This window comes from Oryx dammah, unplaced genomic scaffold (genome assembly GCF_014754425.2).
Source record: "Oryx dammah isolate SB20612 unplaced genomic scaffold, SCBI_Odam_1.1 HiC_scaffold_24, whole genome shotgun sequence".
Classification (NCBI taxonomy): domain Eukaryota; kingdom Metazoa; phylum Chordata; class Mammalia; order Artiodactyla; family Bovidae; genus Oryx; species Oryx dammah.
Window position 1 is genome coordinate 73,685,713 of NW_024070208.1, and position 22,098 is coordinate 73,707,810.

General features: G+C 44.9%; 1 protein-coding gene across 1 annotated transcript in view; it reads left to right on the forward strand.

Annotated features, from left to right (window-relative positions):
* FARP1 (FERM, ARH/RhoGEF and pleckstrin domain protein 1) overlaps positions 1-22,098 on the forward strand; it is a 304,106-nt gene that overhangs the window by 242,406 nt on the left and 39,602 nt on the right. Inside the window, exons 9-13 of the mRNA XM_040267369.1 lie at positions 2,474-2,569; positions 4,389-4,552; positions 5,400-5,468; positions 8,276-8,351; positions 9,452-9,704. Coding sequence (XP_040123303.1) covers positions 2,474-2,569; positions 4,389-4,552; positions 5,400-5,468; positions 8,276-8,351; positions 9,452-9,704 — 658 coding nt within the window. The remainder of the gene's footprint in view (positions 1-2,473; positions 2,570-4,388; positions 4,553-5,399; positions 5,469-8,275; positions 8,352-9,451; positions 9,705-22,098) is intronic.

Sequence of the window (22,098 nt, forward strand, 5' to 3'; positions counted from 1 at the left end):
AGTGACTTAGCACATTGACCTTGTAGGATCACAGATATCTGTATCTCTCTGTGGACCTAACTTAGAACATAGTTGAATGGAATTGAGAGTTCAGATCCACAAAGCAAGCACCTTTTTCACATGTGGTCATGATATTCATCTCATTTGTTAACCTAATTTGAGTTTGTTTGTTTGTTTGAATTGATTTTACCTAAGTCAGCTTGTTTATGATTTCACATTTACCTAACTTAGAGGATACAGCAATTTTATGAATTCCTAGAAGCTCTGTCCATGTCCTGCTCTAATTTTGCAGCAAAACATACTGTTCTTGGACCCTTACCTGTGTTTTACGAAAAGACATAATACTCTGCATTCGGAAATGTGTGCACCCTTGATCACAGTGCTGCTGCACTGTTATTGATGAATGCATCTCTTTTTCTTAATAATATCATTGAAGTATTATTGACATGCAGTTAAATGCAAACATTCAAAGTGTGCCATTCTTCAATATGGGTAAGTTCTTAACCTTGTATATCCTATGAAACCATCCATGAAGTCAAGACGGAACATATGCACCACCTCAAAGCTTTTCCCCAAGATTTTTTTCTTCTTTAATTGAAGAACTTTTAATTTAATTTTTTTTATTATTTATTTTTTATTTTACTTTACAATTCTGTATTGGTAATTTTCTTTTTTATAATCGATTTACAGTATTATATTGCTTTCAGGTGCACAACACAGTGATTGAGTATTTTATAAATTATACTCCATTTAAAGCTGTTAGAAAATATTGGCTAGATTCCCTGTGCTGGGCAATGTATCCCTCAAGGCTTCTCTTTTAAACAAGAGTGGATAATCTGTGCTTCCGTTTCAAAGGGATATAAAGAAAGCATCTGCCTGGCTCATGAAGTAGGGTCAGATTTCATGCTGTTTCGAATGTAAACTCATGCATGACCTAAAACCTTTTTGAACTCTGCTGGATTGTGTTCCATCTCCCCTTGTATTTTACCAAAATAACCAGGGATTCTGTCTCTCCTGTATCAGGTGTTTATCTGCATCTGTGTGTTAGTTGCTCAGTTGTGTCCAACTCTTTGCAACTCCGTGGACTGTAGCCCGCCAGGCTCCTCTCTCCAGGCAAGAATACTAGAGTGGGTAGCCATTCCCTTCTCCAGAGGATCTTCCTGACCCCAGAGATTGAGCATGGGTCTCCCACATTGGGCAGGGTGGGTTCTTTACCACTGAGCCACCTGGGAAGCCCTCAGATGTTTATAATGAACCCTAATCACTATAGATTCATGTCCCAAGAGAAGTTGAAGTCGGTTTCTTCTGAGACAGTAGGAAGCAATATTTTAAGAGCAGTGTAGCGTTTGAGGAGGTGACTGTCCCTAACAGTTCTTGACCCACAGACATAATCTAGGAGTCCCTGAAGGGGGGAAAAAATGACAATAAAACAATGTAGTTGTCAGTCCTAGCATCCCATTTCAAAATTAAAACCCTTCAACATTTCTGAAGATCAGGGTGGTGGTGGGGAGCCGGGTAAGACGTGCCTCACAATTGAATTAATTTGCTTTGATTGTGTTTGAGACACTTGAAATGTAGAGAACTGCTCAGTAATGTAATCATGTACAAGGACTGTGTCTTGGAATTAATCTTCCTGCCAGTGCCTAATTGCTTCATTCCAGCCAATTTAAACAAATGGTCCTGGTGTTCCAGTGGGCTGGAGGAATTCTAATTTCAGCTGAGAGGATGGGACAGATGGGAGCTGGAATATGCGGGCTCCCCTCTATGGGTTCCCCACATCCCACCTGGCGATCGAAGATGAGGATACATGCATCCCTCCCAGAGACTGTTCTCTGGTATCAGAGATACCCCGAGGGTGGGGTATCCCTCTGTCCCATGCTGCGGGAAGCCCGCCGGGTCCAGGGGCAGAGCAGTGTGGACAAAGTGTGATTGCTAGCTGCTCTGTTGCTTCTGTGGCTCCTGGTTTAGGCACATGCCTGGGAATCTCATTTTGCTGCAGGGACTGTATGATTTAGAACAAATTAAAATCTTGCCATGCTGCAAGTTCCCACATGGGTAGAATGAAGATAAATCCAGCTCACTGGGCTTTCATGTAAGGTTTCACAAGAAAAGGCCTGTAAAGGACTTGGGACCGTACCTGGAACTTGCTCAGTGATGGTCCCTAATAATTACAGTGGTTGTCATGGTTATTTTTATTTATCTTTCTCTTTTATCAGCCACTTGGTCAGCCTCTTCTCTCCCTGGAGGCAGACTTAAGTGTGAAAGTCAGATCATAGAATTAGTGTAAAACGATGAATCTAGGAAGGGAGCGGGTATCACTCACAGCCACAGAGCCCTGGAATTCTGCAGCAGGAAGCATTCTTATGAACCATCACATCAGCTCTCCTTTCTGATCCCTGGGAGCAAAGCAGACCATCTCCCATGTTGCTTATCATGCAGTTCCCGGCTCACCAGCTGATGCCTCTCTTCTCAGGGTTTTACGAAGATCAATGCCTTCAACTGGGCAAAGGTGCGGAAGCTGAGCTTCAAGAGGAAGCGCTTTCTTATCAAGCTCCGCCCGGACGTGAACGTAAGTGCCTCTCAGGAACCTCCATGGGGATAGGACTTGATGTTCCTCAAGTGAACTTGAGTCACCTTGGGGTGGAGTGGGTCTCACTAGGGCGCAGGTGGAACCTGCAGCCAGCAGCCCTCCAGGATTCTGCTAGTCTGTGCAGTGTGTCCAAAGGCTGAGCCACCCTACAACTGCCATCAGTAGACGGCGCAGATGTGTGCCTGGGAGGAGTCACTTTCCTGTGCACAGATGTATGCATATCCGACACCCCCCCTCCCCAACCCCATTTTGTAGTTGCTGTGTCTCCAGCCTCGGCCACTCCAGATCCCGTTCAGCATTCTGCCGTGTTCCAGGCCTGTTTCTGCCCATCCAGGGGCCCCTCGCCCCTGACAGTGCATTCTCAGGGACTGACCCAGCCCCTCCCACACAGGCTGCCCACAGACCCTCTAAAGATGTTATTCACATGGCACTAGGTCAAAAAAGGAAGAAAGCATCTTCTCCTTCCACCATAAATAGGGATGGAGGGGGTGATGACAGAGCACTGGTGTCCCCAGCCAGAACTGGAGTACTTTTTTCCCATGGGGGGACAGAGATTATAAATGGCAGTCTAGGGTTATAGTCCTTTAGACAGCAAAGGTCCATCTAGTCAAGGCTATGGTTTTTCCAGTAGTCACGTATGGATGTGAGAGTTGGACTATAAAGAAAGCTGAGCGCCAAAGAATTGATGCTTTTGAACTGTGGTGTTGGAGAAGACTCTTGAGAGTCCCTTGGACTGCAAGGAGATCCAACCACTCCATCCTAAAGGAGATCAGTCCTGGGTGTTCATTGGAGAGAATGATGCTGAAGCTGAAACTCCAATACTTTGGCCACCTGAGGCAGAGAGCTGACTCATTTGAAAAGACCCTGATACTGGGAAAGATTGAGGGCAGGAGGAGAAGGGGACGACAGAGGATGAGATGGTTGGATGGCATCACCGACTCAATAGACATGGGTTTGGGTGGACTCCGGGAGTTGGTGATGGACAGGGAGGCCTGGCGTGCTGCAGTTCATGGGGTTGCAAAAAGTCGGACATGACTGTTTTGTATGAGAAAATGTGTTTTGAGTCCAAAAGACTGTATATTGCAGCCTGACTTGTCTGTAAGTTGAAACAGAGCTGTGAGATTCCCCCAAAATTGCTGGGAATGTTAAGGACTGTGGTAACCTTTGTTTACATAAGCTGGCCACTTAAATTGGGAGCATTCAGTCTAGGAGTAGAAAATTAACCATATCCCCTTTCTCAAATCAAAGGACATGAATTTTTCAGCCTTGACTGATACTTTTGTGCTCCAGAAAAAAAAAAAAGTTCATTTCCTGTATGGTCCTGGGGCCATCTGGAGGCTGGAATCTTACGCTATTTAATGGAGGAAAGGCTTAAGCACAATATTCAAAGTTGGCATAAACCACGAGAGAGAGAATGGAAAGAAAAACTGTTCGATTCATTTAAGAAGTCATAAAAGGAATTTTGATACTTGGGGTTTTTTTGAAGAAGGAAATGTAAGCCAAGTGAACAGAATTTGTTTATGAATTCAGTCAAAGGGAATGTTGATTTCGGCCGAGTGTCCCGTTGTCTGTTTGTTCCTCTAAGGAATTAAGCGGGGAAGAAAATGGTTGAAAGATGACAATATGGCATCATAAGGAACACCTGTATTTTACTCAGTATGTGGATTTATGCTCATGCCATAATGAAATAACACAGCTAAAACTTAATGGGACAAATTTGTTTTCTGCCCCCTTTCCTGTTTTTCAACTGAACATTTGTGAAAATGGGAAAATCCATGATGCTGTCTTCTCTTTTTAGAGCTCGTACCAGGATACCTTGGAATTCCTAATGGCCAGTCGGGATTTTTGCAAGTCCTTCTGGAAAATCTGTGTTGAACATCATGCCTTTTTTAGACTTTTCGAAGAGCCCAAGCCAAAGCCCAAGCCCGTTCTCTTTAGCCGAGGGTCATCGTTTCGGTTCAGGTAAGGATTATACTTCCCATCTCCACGTTTATCATGGATTCATTTCCCTAAGACTTTCAAGTTATCTTCCAAGACAACTTGGCAGATAGAGTGTTTGCTTGGTCATCCTAGAAGGCTCCTAGTTGTGTTCTGTTTGAACCTTAGATGGCCACGAGGCTGTCTACCCAGCCATGGTCAGCTCCCAGTGGAACTCTCTAATGCACAAAGAATTTCCTTTCTAGGTGGAAGCAAAAGTGCCTCGTTAATATTTGCTGTAGAGGAAATTCCCTGGCGGTCCAGTGGTTGAGACTTCGCCTTCTAATGCAGCGGGTGTGGATTCCTGATTCAGGGGCTAAGATCCCACATGCCTCGCTAGCCAAAATATTAAAACAGAAAACGCAAGCAATATTGTAACAAATTCAATAAAGACTTTAAAAATGGTCCACATGAAAGAAAAAAACAACTTAAAAAAAGATTTGCTGTATCTTCACCAAAGGCTGTGTAGACTTGCCCATCATTGCTTCAGTTTCTCTCAGTCTTTCAACAAATCCTTGAGAGTCTGCTGCATGTCAGATTCCATCCTAGGCATTGGTGTGTACGGTGACTAGAACTGTCCTGCTTTTGTGAAGTATACAAGCTCTTGGGATGGTTGCTCCATAACCAAACACAGGATTATTGGGTGGTTGGACTTTTTTTCTGTTATATTGATAAGGGATGTATCGAGATGGAAAAGGGACAGCAAAGCACACAGGTTCTCCTGGGACTGCTTACGGGAGGAGGGGAGGCAAAGATGGCACAGGGCTGGGCTGAGTGTGACTTGAGAACATCTTACTGTCTTCTCCCTTCCCGCCCGCGGTCTTCGTTGTAGTGGTCGGACTCAGAAGCAGGTTCTCGACTATGTTAAAGAAGGCGGACATAAGAAAGTACAGTTTGAAAGGTAAGAGAAACGTCAGTGCTGCTTCTGATTGGAGAGGAGTCGTTCTCGGTGGGCCATGGGTGGGCCCTGCCTGTTCAATATTAAGAACAGCTGCAGACCCTCACTGCGGGGTGAGAGGAAGGGGGCAGGGGGCAGGGATGGAGGAGGAACAGGAGCTTACAGAGGGGATACAGCGCTGTGAAAACCTACTCACCCTTGAGTCCTTAGATATTCGGGGGTTTGAACTGACAGTATTTCTGTGAAATCTTTTTTAATTGGAAAAGTTACAACCCCTTTTCTTTATTTAATTCATTTTTATTGGAGTATCGTTGTTTACAATGTTAGTTTCTGATGTGTACAGCAAAGTGAATCAGTTATACGTATATCTCCTCTTTTTGTATCTTACTCCCATAGAATCTACATGGCAGGTCATTACAGAGTACTGTACTGAGTAGAGTTCCATACAGTTTTTAACTCAATGAAGTTTGATTGAAGAGAAACAGAATTTATTATTATTGTTGTTAGCAAATGCTGGTAGCTCTTATCATATGCCAGGCCTTGTCCCAAGTCCCCTAGACATATGAACTCTTAGAGTCTTTATATCATCTCTGTGAGGTCAGTGCTATTTTCTTCCCTTTTTAAAGATTGAGACACATTAGCTCAAAGATGCTGAGTAACTCGCCCAGGTCACCCAGCTCCAGAGCCCATTGCCCTTCAGCGTTGTTCTGCCTATTGCTACTGCTACTGCTAAGTCACTTCAGTCGTGTCCGACTCTGTGCGACCCCACAGACGGCAGCCCACCAGGCTCCCCCGTCCCTGGGATTCTCCAGGCAAGAACACTGGAGTGGGTTGCCATTTCCTTCTCCAGTGCATGAAAGTGAAAAGTGAAAGTGAAGTCACTCAGTCGTGTCCGATTCTTAGCGACCCCATGGACTGCAGCCTACCAGGCTCCTCCATCCATGGGATTTTCCAGGCAAGAGTACTGGAGTGGGGTGCCATTAAAAGAAAAGGGTTAAGGGGTGAAATGTTGGTTCACCAAGGACTGTTTAGTAACAGAGCTTCTCTGGTGGCTCAGACAGTAAAGAATCTGCCTGCGATGCAGGAGACACGGGTTCAATTCCTGGATCTGAAAGATCTCCTGGAGAAAGGGAATGGCTACCCACTCCAGTGTTCCTACCTGGAGAATTACAAGTGTTTGTTTTAATGTTTTTCTTTTTTCACTTGAACACATTAAAAAAGCATAATAAAACACAGAGAATACAGCAAGCATGCATGTTCCTACTACTTAGAATTAGCTAGTAACATTTTTAATATTTTGTTCCTGGGGTTTTATTTCTTCTTTTATTCGTAGCTATTGTGGTTATGGATGTAGTGAAAAATCCCCTTTAAGCAAGAGCCTTCATTATGCCCCTCCTCCTCTCCCCAGAGGCAAGTACCTGATTCATGTTACTTCTAATAGAAATATTCATGCACCCAAGAGAACAGGCAGAATTGCCCTGAGGATGTGCTTTTTCATTTGAATAAGCAGTATTACATTGTACATAATTGGGCATCTTGCTTCTTAAACCCTACCCTGAGTTTGAGATCTAGGTTCATTGTTTTATGGTATCATGAAAGTATTATTTTTAATTTATCTGATTCCCTGTTGACAAACATTCAGGTTGTTGGGTGTTTTGCTTTGCTGAAACAAACACGCTGCCGTGACCATCCTTGTATATTTGTCATGATTCAGAACTGGGCTTGTTTCTCCCTTCCCGTATCCAGAGACATAAGGTTCAGAAGGTTATTTGTCTGTTTATCTAGATGTAACAAACCCCATCATTTTTTCAGATGATTTAAATTAGTCTTTTGGGGATTGTATGAGAAGGGGCCCTGCTCTCTCTGACTCGGAATGTGGGTGCTCCAGAGCTTTGGTGTGTTACTTTGGAGTATTTTAAAGAAAAGCTGGATAGACATTAAATTTATTCTCTCTACAGTTTGATGTGTGTGGATGGGCTTCCTAGGTGGCACTTGTGGTAAAGAACCCACCTGCCAATGCAGGAGACATAAGAGACTTGGGTTCAATCCCTGCATTGGGAAGATCCCCTGGGGAAGGAAATGACAACCCACTCCAGTATTCTTGCCTGGAGAATCCCATGGACAGAGGAGCCTAGCATGGCTGCAGTCCATGGGGTTGCAGAGTCAGGCACAACTGAGTGGCTTAGCACACATGTGTGAATGCCTTAAAGGTTTCTAATGCTTGCTCCCTGGGAAGGTGGGGCCACCTGCCTAAGGGAAAGAAAAGATTAAAGGGGAGGTGTTAGTGGCACTGAAATCTTCTACTGTGGAGTCTGTAAATTCATTCCTGGGGCAGGGCCTTTACTCTGAACCGAGGGCTGGGAAGGAGTCAGCCGATTAGTGCCAGTGGCCTCTATTACAGAACTGATCTACAAAATCATTACCGAGAGACACAAATTGATTTCATATCATCACACCATCGCTTGCAATTCAGAGCTTTCGCGAATCCAGCTCCCTTCTCCCTCCCGGCAACATTTCCCATAACTAGAGAGTGAGCATTCAGTAGCTGGTGCTACCAACCAACTGGACCAATACAGCAGAAGCTAGGGATGCCGAGAACTAGCTCAAGGTTGAAGCAACCCCTGGATCCTACGGGTGTTATACAAGGGGTGGCAGGGTCTGTTTCCAAGGATCATTTATCTAGACTACTTTAGGTGCCTTCACTATTGAGTGAGTACCTAGTGCTGTTTTTTTTTTTTTTTAAATCAACAGCAATAAAAAAAAAAACCATAAGTCATCTAACTTGGTCTGTCTTGTGTGATTTCTCCCAGGAAACACAGCAAGATCCATTCCATCAGAAGCCTTGCTACACAGCCGTCAGAGCCAAATTCAGAAGTGCCGAAACAAGTCAGTGATGGTGTCAGTTGCTCTCATAGCTGTTTGCCACCAGACGTCCTCTGCTGAGGACCGGGTCTGGTTTTGAGGTCTTCGTCCTTCACCCTTCAGGGGTGTTTTCTGGGGAGTCGAGCTCTGTGCTCTGACCCTGACCAGACTCAGGCTCTGTGCCCCTCACCTCTGAAGCCTGGGCTCTGAGACCCCGGCCTGTATCCCTGCCCCTCTCCCTCCCATGCCCTTGCTCCCGAGGATGTTTCTCTGTTGGCCTGAGCTCAGTGTAGGGCTGGTGGGGCCCCCCAGAGCCAAGCCCACCCTCCTCCTCCAGCTGTGGCTGGGCGTCAGGAACCTAGTTCTCAAGGGATGGGTGTAGCTCCCCTTCGGTGCCAAGGTCAGAACCTCACGCTGGCAGAGGACTGGGTGGCCAGTTCCCAGGGATCGCGTTACACGACAGCGCCCGCAGTTGGCAGCCGAACCCATTATCACTCTTGCTCTGAGGGTGGCCAGAGCTCGTTTGCCCCGGAGCTGGTCTCTGGATGTGCTCTCAGGGTTTTCTCTACAGGAGAATAAGAGCTTTGTTGGAGAAGCACACGAGGGCGGTTTTCATTGTGTGACTCCAAAGAGAGCCGTGACCAGCTCATTCCTGCCCTTGGGCATTGAAACAAAGATGGTTTCTGTCATTTGTCTGAAATCCGTGTCAACGGGCTTTCAGGGACCCTGGGCGGGTGCCTTTTCCTCTGCCCCCCTGCACCCCCCACGACCTTGGGAAGCTCCCTGTGGGCGGGAAGGGTGCTCTTGTTCCAAAGAAAACTCGGGAGACCCCAGGTCCTAGAATGCCGAGGCCCTGCCTTTACTTGGGCTGCCAGGGACGCTGAAAGAACATTCTGGAACCTGGCAAGACACCCCTGGGAGGGCCCACTTAGTGCCAGGGCACTTTGTTCCAGGACCGGAGGACAGGCTTTCTCAAGCTTTCCTTGGCCACTTGGTGCGCAAAGCTCTGCTCTTCAGTTAGAAGCCACGTCTTGCTCGCTCTCTGTGCTGGGGTCTAACGGCTCCCTTTTCTGTCTACCCCCATCCCTTTCTCGTACCCCACCCCACCCCGCTTCTTCCCCCAGGCTCAGCAGAGTGGCAGCCTGACCCTCGGAGAAGGCTCTGAACCCCCGGGCGGCCAGAGCTGCCTGCAGGGCGGGGACCTGACCACGGCGTCGGCCGAGGTCGCTGAGCGGCAGCGCGGCCCCGGCCCGTCCAGGAGCCCGGCCGGGAGCGCGAAGGGAGACGGGGCCAGCGGGGCGGCGGCGGAGGAAGACGAGGAGCTCGTTAAGGACAGGCCCCAGCAGAGTAGGCCGCGGCCCCCGCAGCCAAGCACAGGTCCAGCATCCGAGGCTGCCCGAGGCAGCAGCGCGTCCATTCCTTTCATTGACTGCAGTGACGTAGACAGTGAATCCGACCTGCTCAGGGAGCACGCGTCCCGGTCCCAAACAAATGACAACTATGAGGCTGACGTGACCAGTGGCGTTTATCTGCCGTCCAGGGATGATGAGAGGCGAATAGAGGCTAGGCCCCGGGCTGCCCCTCACCCTGCCAAGTCCTCCCGGCCCCCTTCCAGAGAATTCCTTGACGATGACTCAGCAGACCTCAGCTTCGATCTGAGTGGGAGCCCCAGACTCCCACGACACAGCTCTCTGATAGACGAGATGTTCAGAGGTTCAGGCGGTCACAGTCCCCTGGCCACTCCCTTGTCTCCCAGCAGCAGGAGTTCAAGTCCAAGTCTGAGCTGGGACAGGACCGGGTCTCAAGGCTATGTTTCTGAAAACACACATGACCGCAGAGAGAGAAGTGTGGGAGGAGAGAGTTTCCCAAGCCAGGAGCCCCATTATGAAAATGGTTCCCCCAGCTCACAAAGGCCATACTTAAGGAATCTGAGATATAACAGGTCAGAGACAGATCCATTCATTCTTAGCCAGGTAGCCTCAACCTCGGAGGCAATGGGTATGCCTGATGGCCTTGGAAAGGGAGGCCTGGCTGGTTCAGGAGGTAGAATGCTAGCTAATGGTACACCTCTCATGGGTCCAACCTCAAGGATGGCGCGGTCAGTGGGTACCACTGGCAAGGCACCTCTGCAAATGACCGAGGGCTCAACCAGCAGTGGGAGTGAATCCAGCGATTCAGATTCTGAAATGGTGAACCCTCTGAGCCGGCCCCTGGTGTTTAGCAATCCAGCTGTGCTGAGCTCCCCCTCCAGGGTGAGGACAAAGAAGTCCTTGGGTGGCCTGCCTCTGAACCAGGAGATAGAGGAGGATGAATGAGGAGACAAGAGGGCCAGTCCCCAAAGGTTGGAAACCTGGTGTCACGAGTCCAGGGTTTCCCAGGGGAGAATGAGTCCTAGCTGCTTGTTAATTGGTAATGAGACGGGTTTGGATAGGCCATGCCTGACTTCTCAAATCTTTCAGACTAACAAAACTTCACGTATCATGACAGATTTCTCTGATTATACCAAGAGCTTGTTTCTCTTTCTGGTTGAAGGCGAGGAAGAAATACTATTATGAATCTGATCCTGTGTATAGTGTGTCGTATTTACATGGAAATTTTCCACGTATGTTCAATCATGTACACAGATCATTCTCCCATTTGGTTGAGTGTTGGGACTAAAGTGTCATTGAGGTCCCAGGAAAGGTGCAGGCTTTACTTTGAACCCCTTCTTTAAAAGGAGGACTGCTTTGTTATGCCTCATAAAGTGAGGAATTGACAAAATTCAAGGCCCAGTGTAAGTTGGTTGCTTGTTGAGATGAAGCGTGGTTGAAATATTAGTGAAGACTAATGAATATTTAAATCAGAAGCATGTGGAATTCTTTCTCTTCTTTGCAGAGTTCCGGTGAAATGATATAAATCCTCATGAACTATAATTGGCGTGGGATTGCTGGTTTGGTTTGAGTTTGCTTTCGTGAGTCAAATGTTAGTGATGCTTGAAGAAGCTGTAACTGGCTGTCAGAACCTCTTGGTGAAGCACAGAGATGCTTTGGAGTGATGACACAGGAGAAAGTAAGATCTCGAAGGGTGCATGCTGTTGTCACCAAGAAGTTGGCAAACTTGGCGCCTGCCTTTGAATAGTGCACTCTGCTGAGAAGGACTGTTTCCCAGTCTCATGGCCTTTGGTTGATTTTTATGCATATTCTTAACATTCACACTCTCAGGAACAGTGTCTTCTCCCCGGATCAGTGACTTCGGGCTGTTTCTCTGTGCAGGAAAAAAAGAAAGTGGAAGTAGTGAGAGGTTTGGTCTCTTTTTAAATCGTCCCACCTATACTAGTGCCTTCCACCGAGTGTTCCTGCATTTCAGATGGAAGGTGGTTTGAGCTTGCATTGCTTCTCAGCCTTAGCGGCACTTTGGAATCACCTGAGACATTTTAAAAATGGTTGCTGCCTGAGCCCTGACCCTAGAAATTGAGATATAACTGCTCTGGAGTGCCTCTTGGGCTGCCCAGATGGCTCTGCTAGGCAGCCAGGGTCATTTCTCGGCCAGATGCTATTGCCTTCTAGAAGCTAGTGGAATGTGATGAAGGTGTTAGCTGAAATGTTGGCTTGCTTGCCGAATAAGAAAAGCATTACAAATGAAATGTTTTTTGGTGTTTTGGTACTTTGCCTGCTCTTTGGTACTTTTTAGTCTTTGGTACTTTTTTTTTTTTTTTTTTTAAGATAAATTGTAGAACAAAAATTTTTGATCCTAAGTAACTACAAAACTATTGGAAAGAGTTGTAACAGTGATCCATCCCTGGGGTGCCGCCTTGCCAGTGGCCTTATAAAAACTCATCATGTGGCTTTGTCATGAGGAAGCGCTAACTAAGCGTGTTTAGGAAACTGAGTAGAATTTGGCAGCAGCGTTGAACAAGCAAAAATATTGACAGACCCTGTGGCTCACACATGACTGTCTGTCCACATGAATGTCAAGACATCGGTTTTAAAGATTCTGAAAACTTAATCCATTTTTATGCACACTTTGGCTTTATCTTCCTAGTCATTTGATTCAGTGCATGATTGATGAATCAAATTGATTACTGGATAGCTTGAAAGATGTTCATTGAAGTAGTCTCTTCATGTCTTGCTTTAGATTTACATATTCAACAGAGTCACAGAATTTTAAAACCAGAAGGGATCTTAGCGGTCACCTTGGTTAAACCTTCATTTATTGTTGAGAAACCTTGTTCTGATGAAGATAAGAGACTTCATGCTGTCCTATAGCTATTGCATGACAAAGCTAAAACCAGAGCCTTCCTCTAGCCTTCAGCCTTCCTCTAGACTTCAGCGTTTTACTCTTTGTGGCATCTTAATGCACTAGGAACTTTTGGATTCAATATTTTATTTTTTGACATTCTCATGTGGATTAATAATTAAAATCATGAAGACTAGGAATCATGTAGGCTTAGGTGGTTAAGAGTCCATACTAGGTAAGAGGAACTTCTGATTTTTATTTTGTGGGATTTTTGCAGTTTATATCCCAATTTTGCTTTTCCTGTTTTGAACTTAGAAAAAGATGTCAACTTCCTGTATAAAAAGTAGTCAAGTGTGAGTTAAACAGAGTCACCTTTGGAGTCTGTGGTTTATTTGTGAAGGTGGTTTGCCCGAATGAGTTTTGTTTTCACCTCTAATCATATAGCAGTCTGATCATGAAATATGGAGGAGCGAAAGGTATGAACTTACCCGGCTTAGAATGTGAATCATCAGATGTAAATCCCAAAGCAAAACATATTCCATTAATTATTTTGTTTTGCTTTGGCCTGAAGAAGTAGGCTTTTATCTAAAGTGTTTTCAAAAGCAACTGATCAACAGTGGTGTGCACAGTTCTATATTGACAAGATTTTCCACTTTTAGGGTCCCTGGGAGGGTTTCTCTCAGGTTGGTTTTGTACCAGCCAAACAACTCAGTTTCTACTTCTCAGCCAGTCTTTGTGTGAGTGGCAATTTTGCTGTGGTTCATGGTGCTTACAGGAAAAGAGGGGCACAGGCGGAGGGGTATAGTTTGTTCAAAAGCCACATGTTCTGAAGTGCTCAGAATATTCACTTGTGGCCTCTGGGAGAGCTTACCTGCACTGCTAGGGGAGTCAGCCTAAGCATTCTGTGAGCCGGGCAGTAGAGCCAGGTCACTGAGGTTAGGTTGTCCGGGAAAGCCAACAGCCTCCACCCTCCCACCTTCCATGCTCCCTGCCTCTAGCGAGACTGGTCCCCAAGCCCTTCCCTAGCCTTTGCAATCTCCCTGTGTGGTCTAAGAAGGGCAGACACATCCATGACGTTGAACTAAGTGCAGGGAGTTCAGAGATGGGCCTCAGTATAAACAGAATGGGCAGCAGAGATGAGAGACCCATGAATTCTCAGATTTCCAAAGGGTTTCCCAAGACCTGCCTGCCAGTTTTTCTAAGGCAGTAGCTAGTGGAGGGGGTCGCCTGCATCAGCAAGGAAGCCAGGTCTCCACATCGTGGCTGCTGTATGCAATGATGTCTTCTTAAGGCCTCGGATGGAAAACAAGTCAGATATAGAAGCGGAAATGTTCAAGCCACTCAGGGCTACTCCATGACCTTCTTGCATTAATATCTTTCACTCGGTAATATTTCAAAATATGTAAATTATAGACCCTTTTGCGGTAGATACTTTGTTGTTGCTCATTCAGGGCAAGATAAAAATGCAAGAAATTCTCGTAGCATAAAGAAATGCACTTAATGAGTTCCAGAACTCAACAACCGGTTGCCCTGGCTCCTTTACCGGTCATCTGTATGCCATTGACAACATTTTATTAGACAGGCATTTAATTAAAGAACGTCTGTGGGCCAGATTCTTCCCTGCATGTGTGACTCATTTGGAAACTTCTCATGGATTTATCTCACTAAGTTGTGCTGCTGTGGCCTGCACTTACAATGTGAATAATTCCCACTTGAGTCTTCAGAACCGCTTTGAAGATTCAAACCAAGCAATGTGTTTTGTTCTATTTTGTTTTGTTTGCAAAACCAAAATATAATATGAGCCTCATGAAATTTCCACCAAGTATACGAAACCCAGCGGGTCCACAGTTGAATCAGAAACCCCGCTTGCATCTTAGCTCTTGAATCAGTTTGACTGTGTTGTCAAGCAGTTTCTAAAAGAAGAAACAATTAAAATATTAAGATGCCATTTTAAATTTTGTTAAAACTGGTGAACATGCATATCAGCTTTCCTTTTTCCTATCTTTAATCAGCGTTCCTATGTTTTTAATCAACTTTTTCCACTTAAAATGCTATTCCCTACTTCAGCACAGTATGTTGCTATTGTTCAGTTGCACAGTTGTGTCCAACTCTTTGTGACCCCATGGACTGCAGCATGCCAGGCTTCCCTGTCCTTCACTATCTCCCACGGTTTGCTCACACTCATGTCCATTGAGTTGGTGATACCATCCAACCATCTCATCCTGTCACTGCCTTCCCGTCTTGCTCTCAACCTTTCCCAGCATCAGGGTCTTTTCCATTGAGTTGGCTCTTCACATCAGGAGGCCAAGCTATTAGAGCTTCAGCATCAGCCCTTCCAATGAATATTCATGAGTTTGGTGCAACTGAAGTCATTAGTGAGTAATTGGACTACAGGTAGGCCCAGCTTTAAATTAAGAAACTTGGGGTCCTCCTTCTCATGAGGTTTGAGTTTATTTGCTTCTGTTTCGATCACTCTTTTTTGTCTGAGTCCTTATTTTTATTAACCAGAATTTAAAGAGCTCTCTGAGTTGCTTCCCCAAGAAAGGCTCTTTTGTTCTCCATCTTCTCCTTTGTACTGTATAAACATCCATCCTTTGAAGAGCTTAATGACTCTAATGCTGGCCTTCCTCTAGTTTTACGGTGATAAAGCTCCAGTTGACTTTAGAAGAACAACATGGATTTGAATAATGCAGGTCCACTTACGCTTGGATATTTTTTCAGTAGTAAATAATACAGCACTACCCAATCCAAAGTTGGTTGAATCCGCAGATGCGGAAGTGTAAATATATAACACAGGGGGCCGATTCCAAGTTAAACGTGAATTTTCTACTGTTCGGAGGGTCTGCACCCCTGACCCCTGCAGCATTGTCCAAGGGTCAACTCTCTTGCTGCAGATTTTACAAATCAAACTGCAGAAGAATCTTCCAGTGCAACCTCTACAATAGAGTAAGTTTCTTTTAACCTGGAAGAGGTGGACGTTTTGAAATAAACCATTGCTAATAGCTCTCAGATGAGTTTTACAGTCAGCCATGTTAGCCAAGCTCATAAGAATGTATGGAAAGAAAGGTACTAGTGTCTGAGCCTCTACAAGAAAGGAATGATTAAAAAACTTGCCTCTGGTGACATTTAAAGAATTCACTGGTGCTGTGTTTTCCTTGTTAATCTAATTCCATCTGTTTCTGTTTAGTTAAGTGAAATGCAATACAGGGAACTCTGGTCTCTAGTGTACACTGTGTATACCTCTAACACCGGTTGCTGGTTTTTAAATTGAAGCCATGACTTTTGGATCAAAATAAGCATGCCACTTAATGTGGCAGCCTTTTTAAAAATGAAAAAAATAATCATCATCATGAAAAGCAAAAATACCCATGATTTGGGCTAGTATTTTAGACATCAAAGATCAAAAGTGGCCTGATTTCCACCTGTTTGGACACATACTTGGAAAAGGACTATTACTGTTTGCTGGGAAACTTGTGAGATTTTGAGTATTTTCTCTATGAATGGAAGTTGCAAATGCTGATTTATATGTCATAGATATATCTGAAAGGGGATGAGTTGAATCTTGTGGAAACAAAAAAAGGTCTTGCTTCATAAAATTTCACCACATATCACTTCAGAAAGCATAGACGAACCCTCCAACACGGGGAACTTTTTTTTTTTTTTCTTTTCCAATGAAAGCAGTTAAAACCCTGGCGGAACCTGGAGTAGAATGAGAAAATCTTCTTTTCCTAAAAGCTTTAAAAATCAGAGACCCTGATTTGTTCAGGATCGTTTCTGTGTGGACGAAATAAACAGTGCAGACATCACAGCTTAGCCTGAAAACAGCCTTTGGCAACCTTCTTGGCCTCTGGTGTTTAGTTGTAACTTCAGGTAGAAGACAGCTCTTTGGCATCTTGGTGTGGGTGTTAGATCAGGTTACCCTGATATGTCTTGGGGTGGTTTTACATTTTAAAGTAGAAGTTTTAAAACCTCATAGCAGTTGACATGGATTATCTGATCTAAGGGTGTACTCGAGAGCCGGTGTGGAAGGTTAGCTAGCTCCTAGGCAGATACTGTTGATGTAACCATGGAAATGGTCCTAGGAATTGCGTGAGCTTGCTGCTAGGGGCCAAGTGCAAAGACTTCAGGCTATTGAAGAGTAGTAGTTAAAAATCACTGCCGAATGCAAGGTAAACCAAAATAGTAAGGAGAAAGGGAGGATCAGTGTGTGTGTGTGATGTGTGTGTGCGGTAAAAAGGCATCGAAAGAGGTGGAGATTTTAGTTTGAGAGTTTGGAAGCAATGCTTTTCCTTTATTATAAATTAGGGTTGTTGACTGCCTCTCAAATAGGAAACAATAGAGGGATTATTTTGGAACCTGTGGTGGGCCTGTCATTTTCACAGATGACCTTTCTGGCTCCTGAAACTAGGCCAACAATTGCTTTTTCCTGGGCCTGGAAGTTCCTTTGTAAGAAAGAAAGCATTTGTCACTCTGCCCACAATGGTTTATAGAAAGACCAAAGATAAGCCTTCCCTAGAGGACACACCCTGGCTGCCATCTACACTCGCACCTGAATGGCCAGTGGGTTCAGTCCCTTGCCCTCACCTCCTTTCTGCCTGGAAAGTTGCCATGAGAACCTAACTAACCCCATCTCACAAGCTTGGCCTTTATTATTAACCCAGTTCCCTTCTGTTCTTTCTGTGTGCATATTTAATATTTTATTAAAAATTTCTAATACGCTAAGTTAATTTTACAATGGACAAGGCTGGGGACTTCATTCTCATTTTTGTCATTTGTTTAATCGAGTTGAGAAAACATTTTTGTGTCGTGCCATGGTATGCCCTGGATGGTCAGCATGTGCCTACCTAAAAGAAAGCCTTTTTTTCCCCCAACGTTCTGTCTTTATCCTCAGAGCATGGTGTACCTCTGTCCTCTGCATCGTTGCAGCACTGTCTGACGTCTTTTTTTTTTTTTTTTAACATGACTGAATACCAATTTGTACTTGGAATACCTGTGTCTTCTAGAATACAGTGATCCTGCTCACTAAACAGCAAGCTTTACCACGGAGACATCCTGAGCGGTCTTGCTCGGTGGTACCATATTTCACTAAAGGTGGGGAAATAGAAGATGAACAGAACGGACTTCGTTTTCCTGACTTCATCTTCTCCAGGCCTGCATTTCATACTGCGTGGGGGTGTGGGTGGCCTTTGGAAGTGAGCAGGATCTCTGTAGTGGCGGGGGGAGGGGGGAGGCACAGCAGGGCTCATGGAAACAGAGAGCATCTGTGAAGGAGCTTACATAGGGGAGCTCAGACAGCTAGCCAAAAGATTGGCTTCCTATTGTTCAATGGGAGTGTCTATTCCAATAGGCTTCCCAGGTGGTGCTAGTGGTAAAGAATCCACCTGCAGTGCAGAAGACTCAAGAGACGTGGGTTCGATCCCTGGGTCTGGAAGATCCCTTGGAGGAGGAAATAGGAACCACTCCAGTATTCTTGCCTAGAAAAGAATCTCACGGACAGGAGCCTGGTGGACTACAATCCATGGGGTCGCAAAGAGTTGAACATGACTGAGCAGCTAAGCACACACGCACATCTCTATTCCCAAGGGAATATCAAACTTTATGTAGCTTATAAGAGTTTAGCTGTGTGTTTTGTTAGGGAGTCGGCTAGGTAGAAATGTAGAGAGAACTTTCTGTGATTCCGCCCTAGCTGGCACCTGTGGCCAATGAGCTGTTTGAGTAATGGTTTGCTGTCTACCCAGAATGTAGGCTCTCACAGATACTGTCTGGTTCCATCTTCTCGCCATGGCTGAGCACAGTATCTCACTAAAGCATGGATTTATTCCACTGGGATGGTAGCTGATTTCTCCAGTAACAGTGAACTCGGTGATTCTTTAAGCAGGGAAGGCCAAACTCATGTCATGGGGTATGCATGGGATTAATAGCTCTTGTCAGTCTCAACCAAAAGAGGGTTGTACTTGACCTAACAGGTATCTTGCTGTAAAAAACTGTCAATTGTAACTGTTCTTTCCTACTGATGCCTGAAGCTTTGTTCTAAGTACAAGATGGTGTTTTTCACTGGTTCAAAGCACCATGTACCCCAACCCAGACACTGCGACCCCTGCCACTGCCATATTCTCCCATTCGCAGCATTTCTTTTTATTTTTCTGCAACTTGCCTCACCGTTGCTTTCCTGAATTGCTTCATGATGAACAGTAACGCTGATGTTTGGCTGCTTGTAAAACTTTTCTTCAAGGAACTTGGTCTAAGAAGCACGTACATTTCCTACAACAGCCTAAGCTGTCAAGAAGAAGGCAACCCTGCTCTGATTGGTAATCCTGTAATCTGGTTTTTCTTATGGAATCTTGTAATTTCAATGAAATACGGTCAGCCCTTTTTTCCCCCTCACATATTCCACTGGGGTGGGATCCAGCTTCGTTATCAGACTAGAATGAATCATGCTTGTTCTGGAAACTAGCCATGAATCAATACAGTACTGACCTTTTGTTTTGTTTTGTTTTGATAACTGGCTTTCAAATGCAACCATCTCCAAAGAAAGTTTGTCTTCTCTTTTAGAGGGAGATTGTGGATTTAGAAAGAGCCTTTTTAAAAATAAATGAAAACCTGCATCTGTAATGTATTTTCTACATGTGCCTTTGAAGCACATTGTGGGTACCTAGACATACAGTCTCCTATATTTTAGAACCAAATAACAGACGATAAGTAATGATGGAAGAATGACATTTAGAAGCTTGCCAAATGTGTGACTCTGGGGGAAATACTGAGGAACCTGCATGGATAATTTTTTAATCATTGTAGTCTCTAAATTTTGGGAAGAGGACTTGAGAAAGCCATCAACGGTCTTGTTTTCATCAGGATTCTTGATCTCAGATATTTTCGTATTTCACAAACCTGTGGATGATTGTTTTTAAAGTCTGGTTTTCTGATTCACTCCTTAACAGGAAAAATAACACTTATCTAATTAAAAGCGAGGATTCCCAGTTTATTGGCTGATTTAAAACAGGGCAGGTACAACTAGGTGTTCGAAATGCCATTTTTTTATGACTTGAAAAACAGGAAATTCTCTTTTCCCAGGCTTATGTGAGTTGGCTCTTAAGCCTTTAATAGAGTCGGAGGAAGAGATGGTTATCCAGTGGCTTGTGCCTAGTCCCAGAAGGGGAAGGAGGGTGCGAGTTTGGCTCGTTGATCATAAACTATGTTCCTGCTGTTTATGTGCCTCTGCCGGAGAGTTGGTGGAGAGGTGCCCCAGTGTGGGTGAGGCTGCAAACCGAGCTTCCCTGTGTGCAGCCAGAGAGAAGAATTATGAATGTATTTTACATTAAAGTGATAAGCCATTTTCCAGGCTGGATGATAAACTGGAATCCATAAATACTGCAGTGCTAATTTGAAGTTCCATAATTGTCTGTGCCATGAGAATGTGTACATGTAAAAGGGTTTTTAAAAGCAATTACCAGAAATGCCTCCCTCAAGAGTAACATTGGTGAAGGTGTGTTTAGTCCTTGGGAGTGACATAAATTCATCCCGCTGGATACAGCTGAAGGGTAGGGAGGGAGGGTGTCAGGAAGTTATTTGGTACAGGTAAGGGACCTGAAGGTTATGAACCAGAAATATAACTGAATGCTAAAAACATGCAGGGCGATTTCTAAAAATAGGGGAAAATTTTTTTATTTTATTGTTTTTTTAAAGACTCAAAAGCTTCCAGATTTTCAAGATAGAACTGATCTTTTTCTAATCTCTTATACTTCTTTCTACCCATTGCCTTAATAACCAGGTGCTTTTCTTAGATGACACCCCCCCCCCCCCAGTTATTTACCTAGAGCCCCTTGCTGAAAGAAGTTCCTTTGTGTCAGTGAAGGAGACGTATAACACTGTGTCAAGGAGGAAAAATATACAATTCCTGGGCATTAATATGTTCAAGGGGTAGCAGTGAATGCCAGTGGCCATTTCTCCTCAGCGTGCAGGGCTGCGCCTTCAAGGCAGGTGACAGACTGTGATGAGAGCAGGCTTTATGAAGCTGCAGAAATCTGGCAAACTCATTTTATCTAACACCCCCATGTTTGCTTCCTTTTTTTTTTTTTTTGTAAAATGGACTACTTCAGTGAAAATTGGTTACATCTAGCTTTGATAACCGTGACCTCAGACATTGACGTTTGGGTCACAGGTCCTCACACTGAACCAAGGGCAGGCCCCTTGTGGACATCAGTTTGTACAGACCCTTGCCACACACTGGCTCATAGCTGAAAGAGAATTTTAATTACTCATCAAGCTGCCAAATTCTACTAATGACTCCAGTCCGCATATTCCACTGGCTGCTGAATGGTAAATTACCTGCTTGTGTTTGCAACCCTGTCATCCTTGAACTTGCAAAGCCTTGAGGAGTTTCTTTTGCAAGGGGAGGAAAGAGGCTATTCTCCACGGATGTGGCTCCGATTGGTAAAATCCAGCGTCAGAGTTTTGGATCCTTCCCCTCCTTAGCATTGCTGATAGATTTCTAGAGCAGGCTGCTTGGTATTTATTGATTTATTGGTCTTACTGTCATCGCCTTGGCTTTCTCGGGCCACATGATCAGGCACAAAGCCAGCTGAAGTAACCTCTCTGGAAATAGACTTTGTCTACTGTAGTTTGGTCCTCCCTCAGAGTTGTATATTGCACGTGTAATGTTGGTGATGCACACACGTCTTTAGGCCACCTGATAAGTGAAAACGTAGCTGGACCCAGAACTCTAGGACTCTCGAACTCCCCGACTCTACCTAGGAGCACAGTTGCCATCGGGCTCACTCTCAGTGTCCCACTTTCTGATTCCTGTCTCCAGTGTGGCCCAGTGGAGAGCCTTCTGGATGGCTATCTTCTCTGCCATATGTCCTGCCTTCTTGGCAGTGTGGCATCTCTCCAAGAGCCCTCGTCTGTTAGATCGTCCTTCCGGCCCACGGGGTCTACCAAACCGAAGCGTCCCTGGGGGAATTCACAAGGGCGGCAGCAACAGCTTTCAGCCTTGGAGGGTGGACGTGGCTGCGCTCGAGTGTGTTCACCTTCTTTCTCTCCCTCGCAATGTGGCAGCTGGTTTTTGATCTGCTGCTGGGTGTGGTCCAAGGCTTCCTTGGTACTGTCTCCCACCCACACTCCTCGTCCACGCTAGCCTTCTAACTGCTTTTTGTTCTTGGCTCCAACTCTTTGAATGACGAGGCAAGTGCTTTTTCTGTCCGCGTCACCGCAGATTCAAGGCCCAGCACGGTCTCACTTAAACTGCCTCACCTGGTCTCACTCACTGTGAGAACTGAAGGTAAGCCCCCACATTGTGCCAGATGGAACGAATAAAAGGTGACTCTCCAGCAGCAACTCACAGATGCATGAAATGTTTCAATCTCCAGACAGACTGCCAGAATTTCTCTTTTTCTAACTCCTCTTTGTAGTGATAACATTTTTCTTTTTGTGATTCTTTTTTTTTTCCTTACGAGAATAGCATAGTACCTTGAATCAATTGCAGTTATGATTGTTGTCACTATTTCTATTTGACAAGTTCAAATTCTCTCGAAATTATTGTATTCAGTTGTGCACTAGT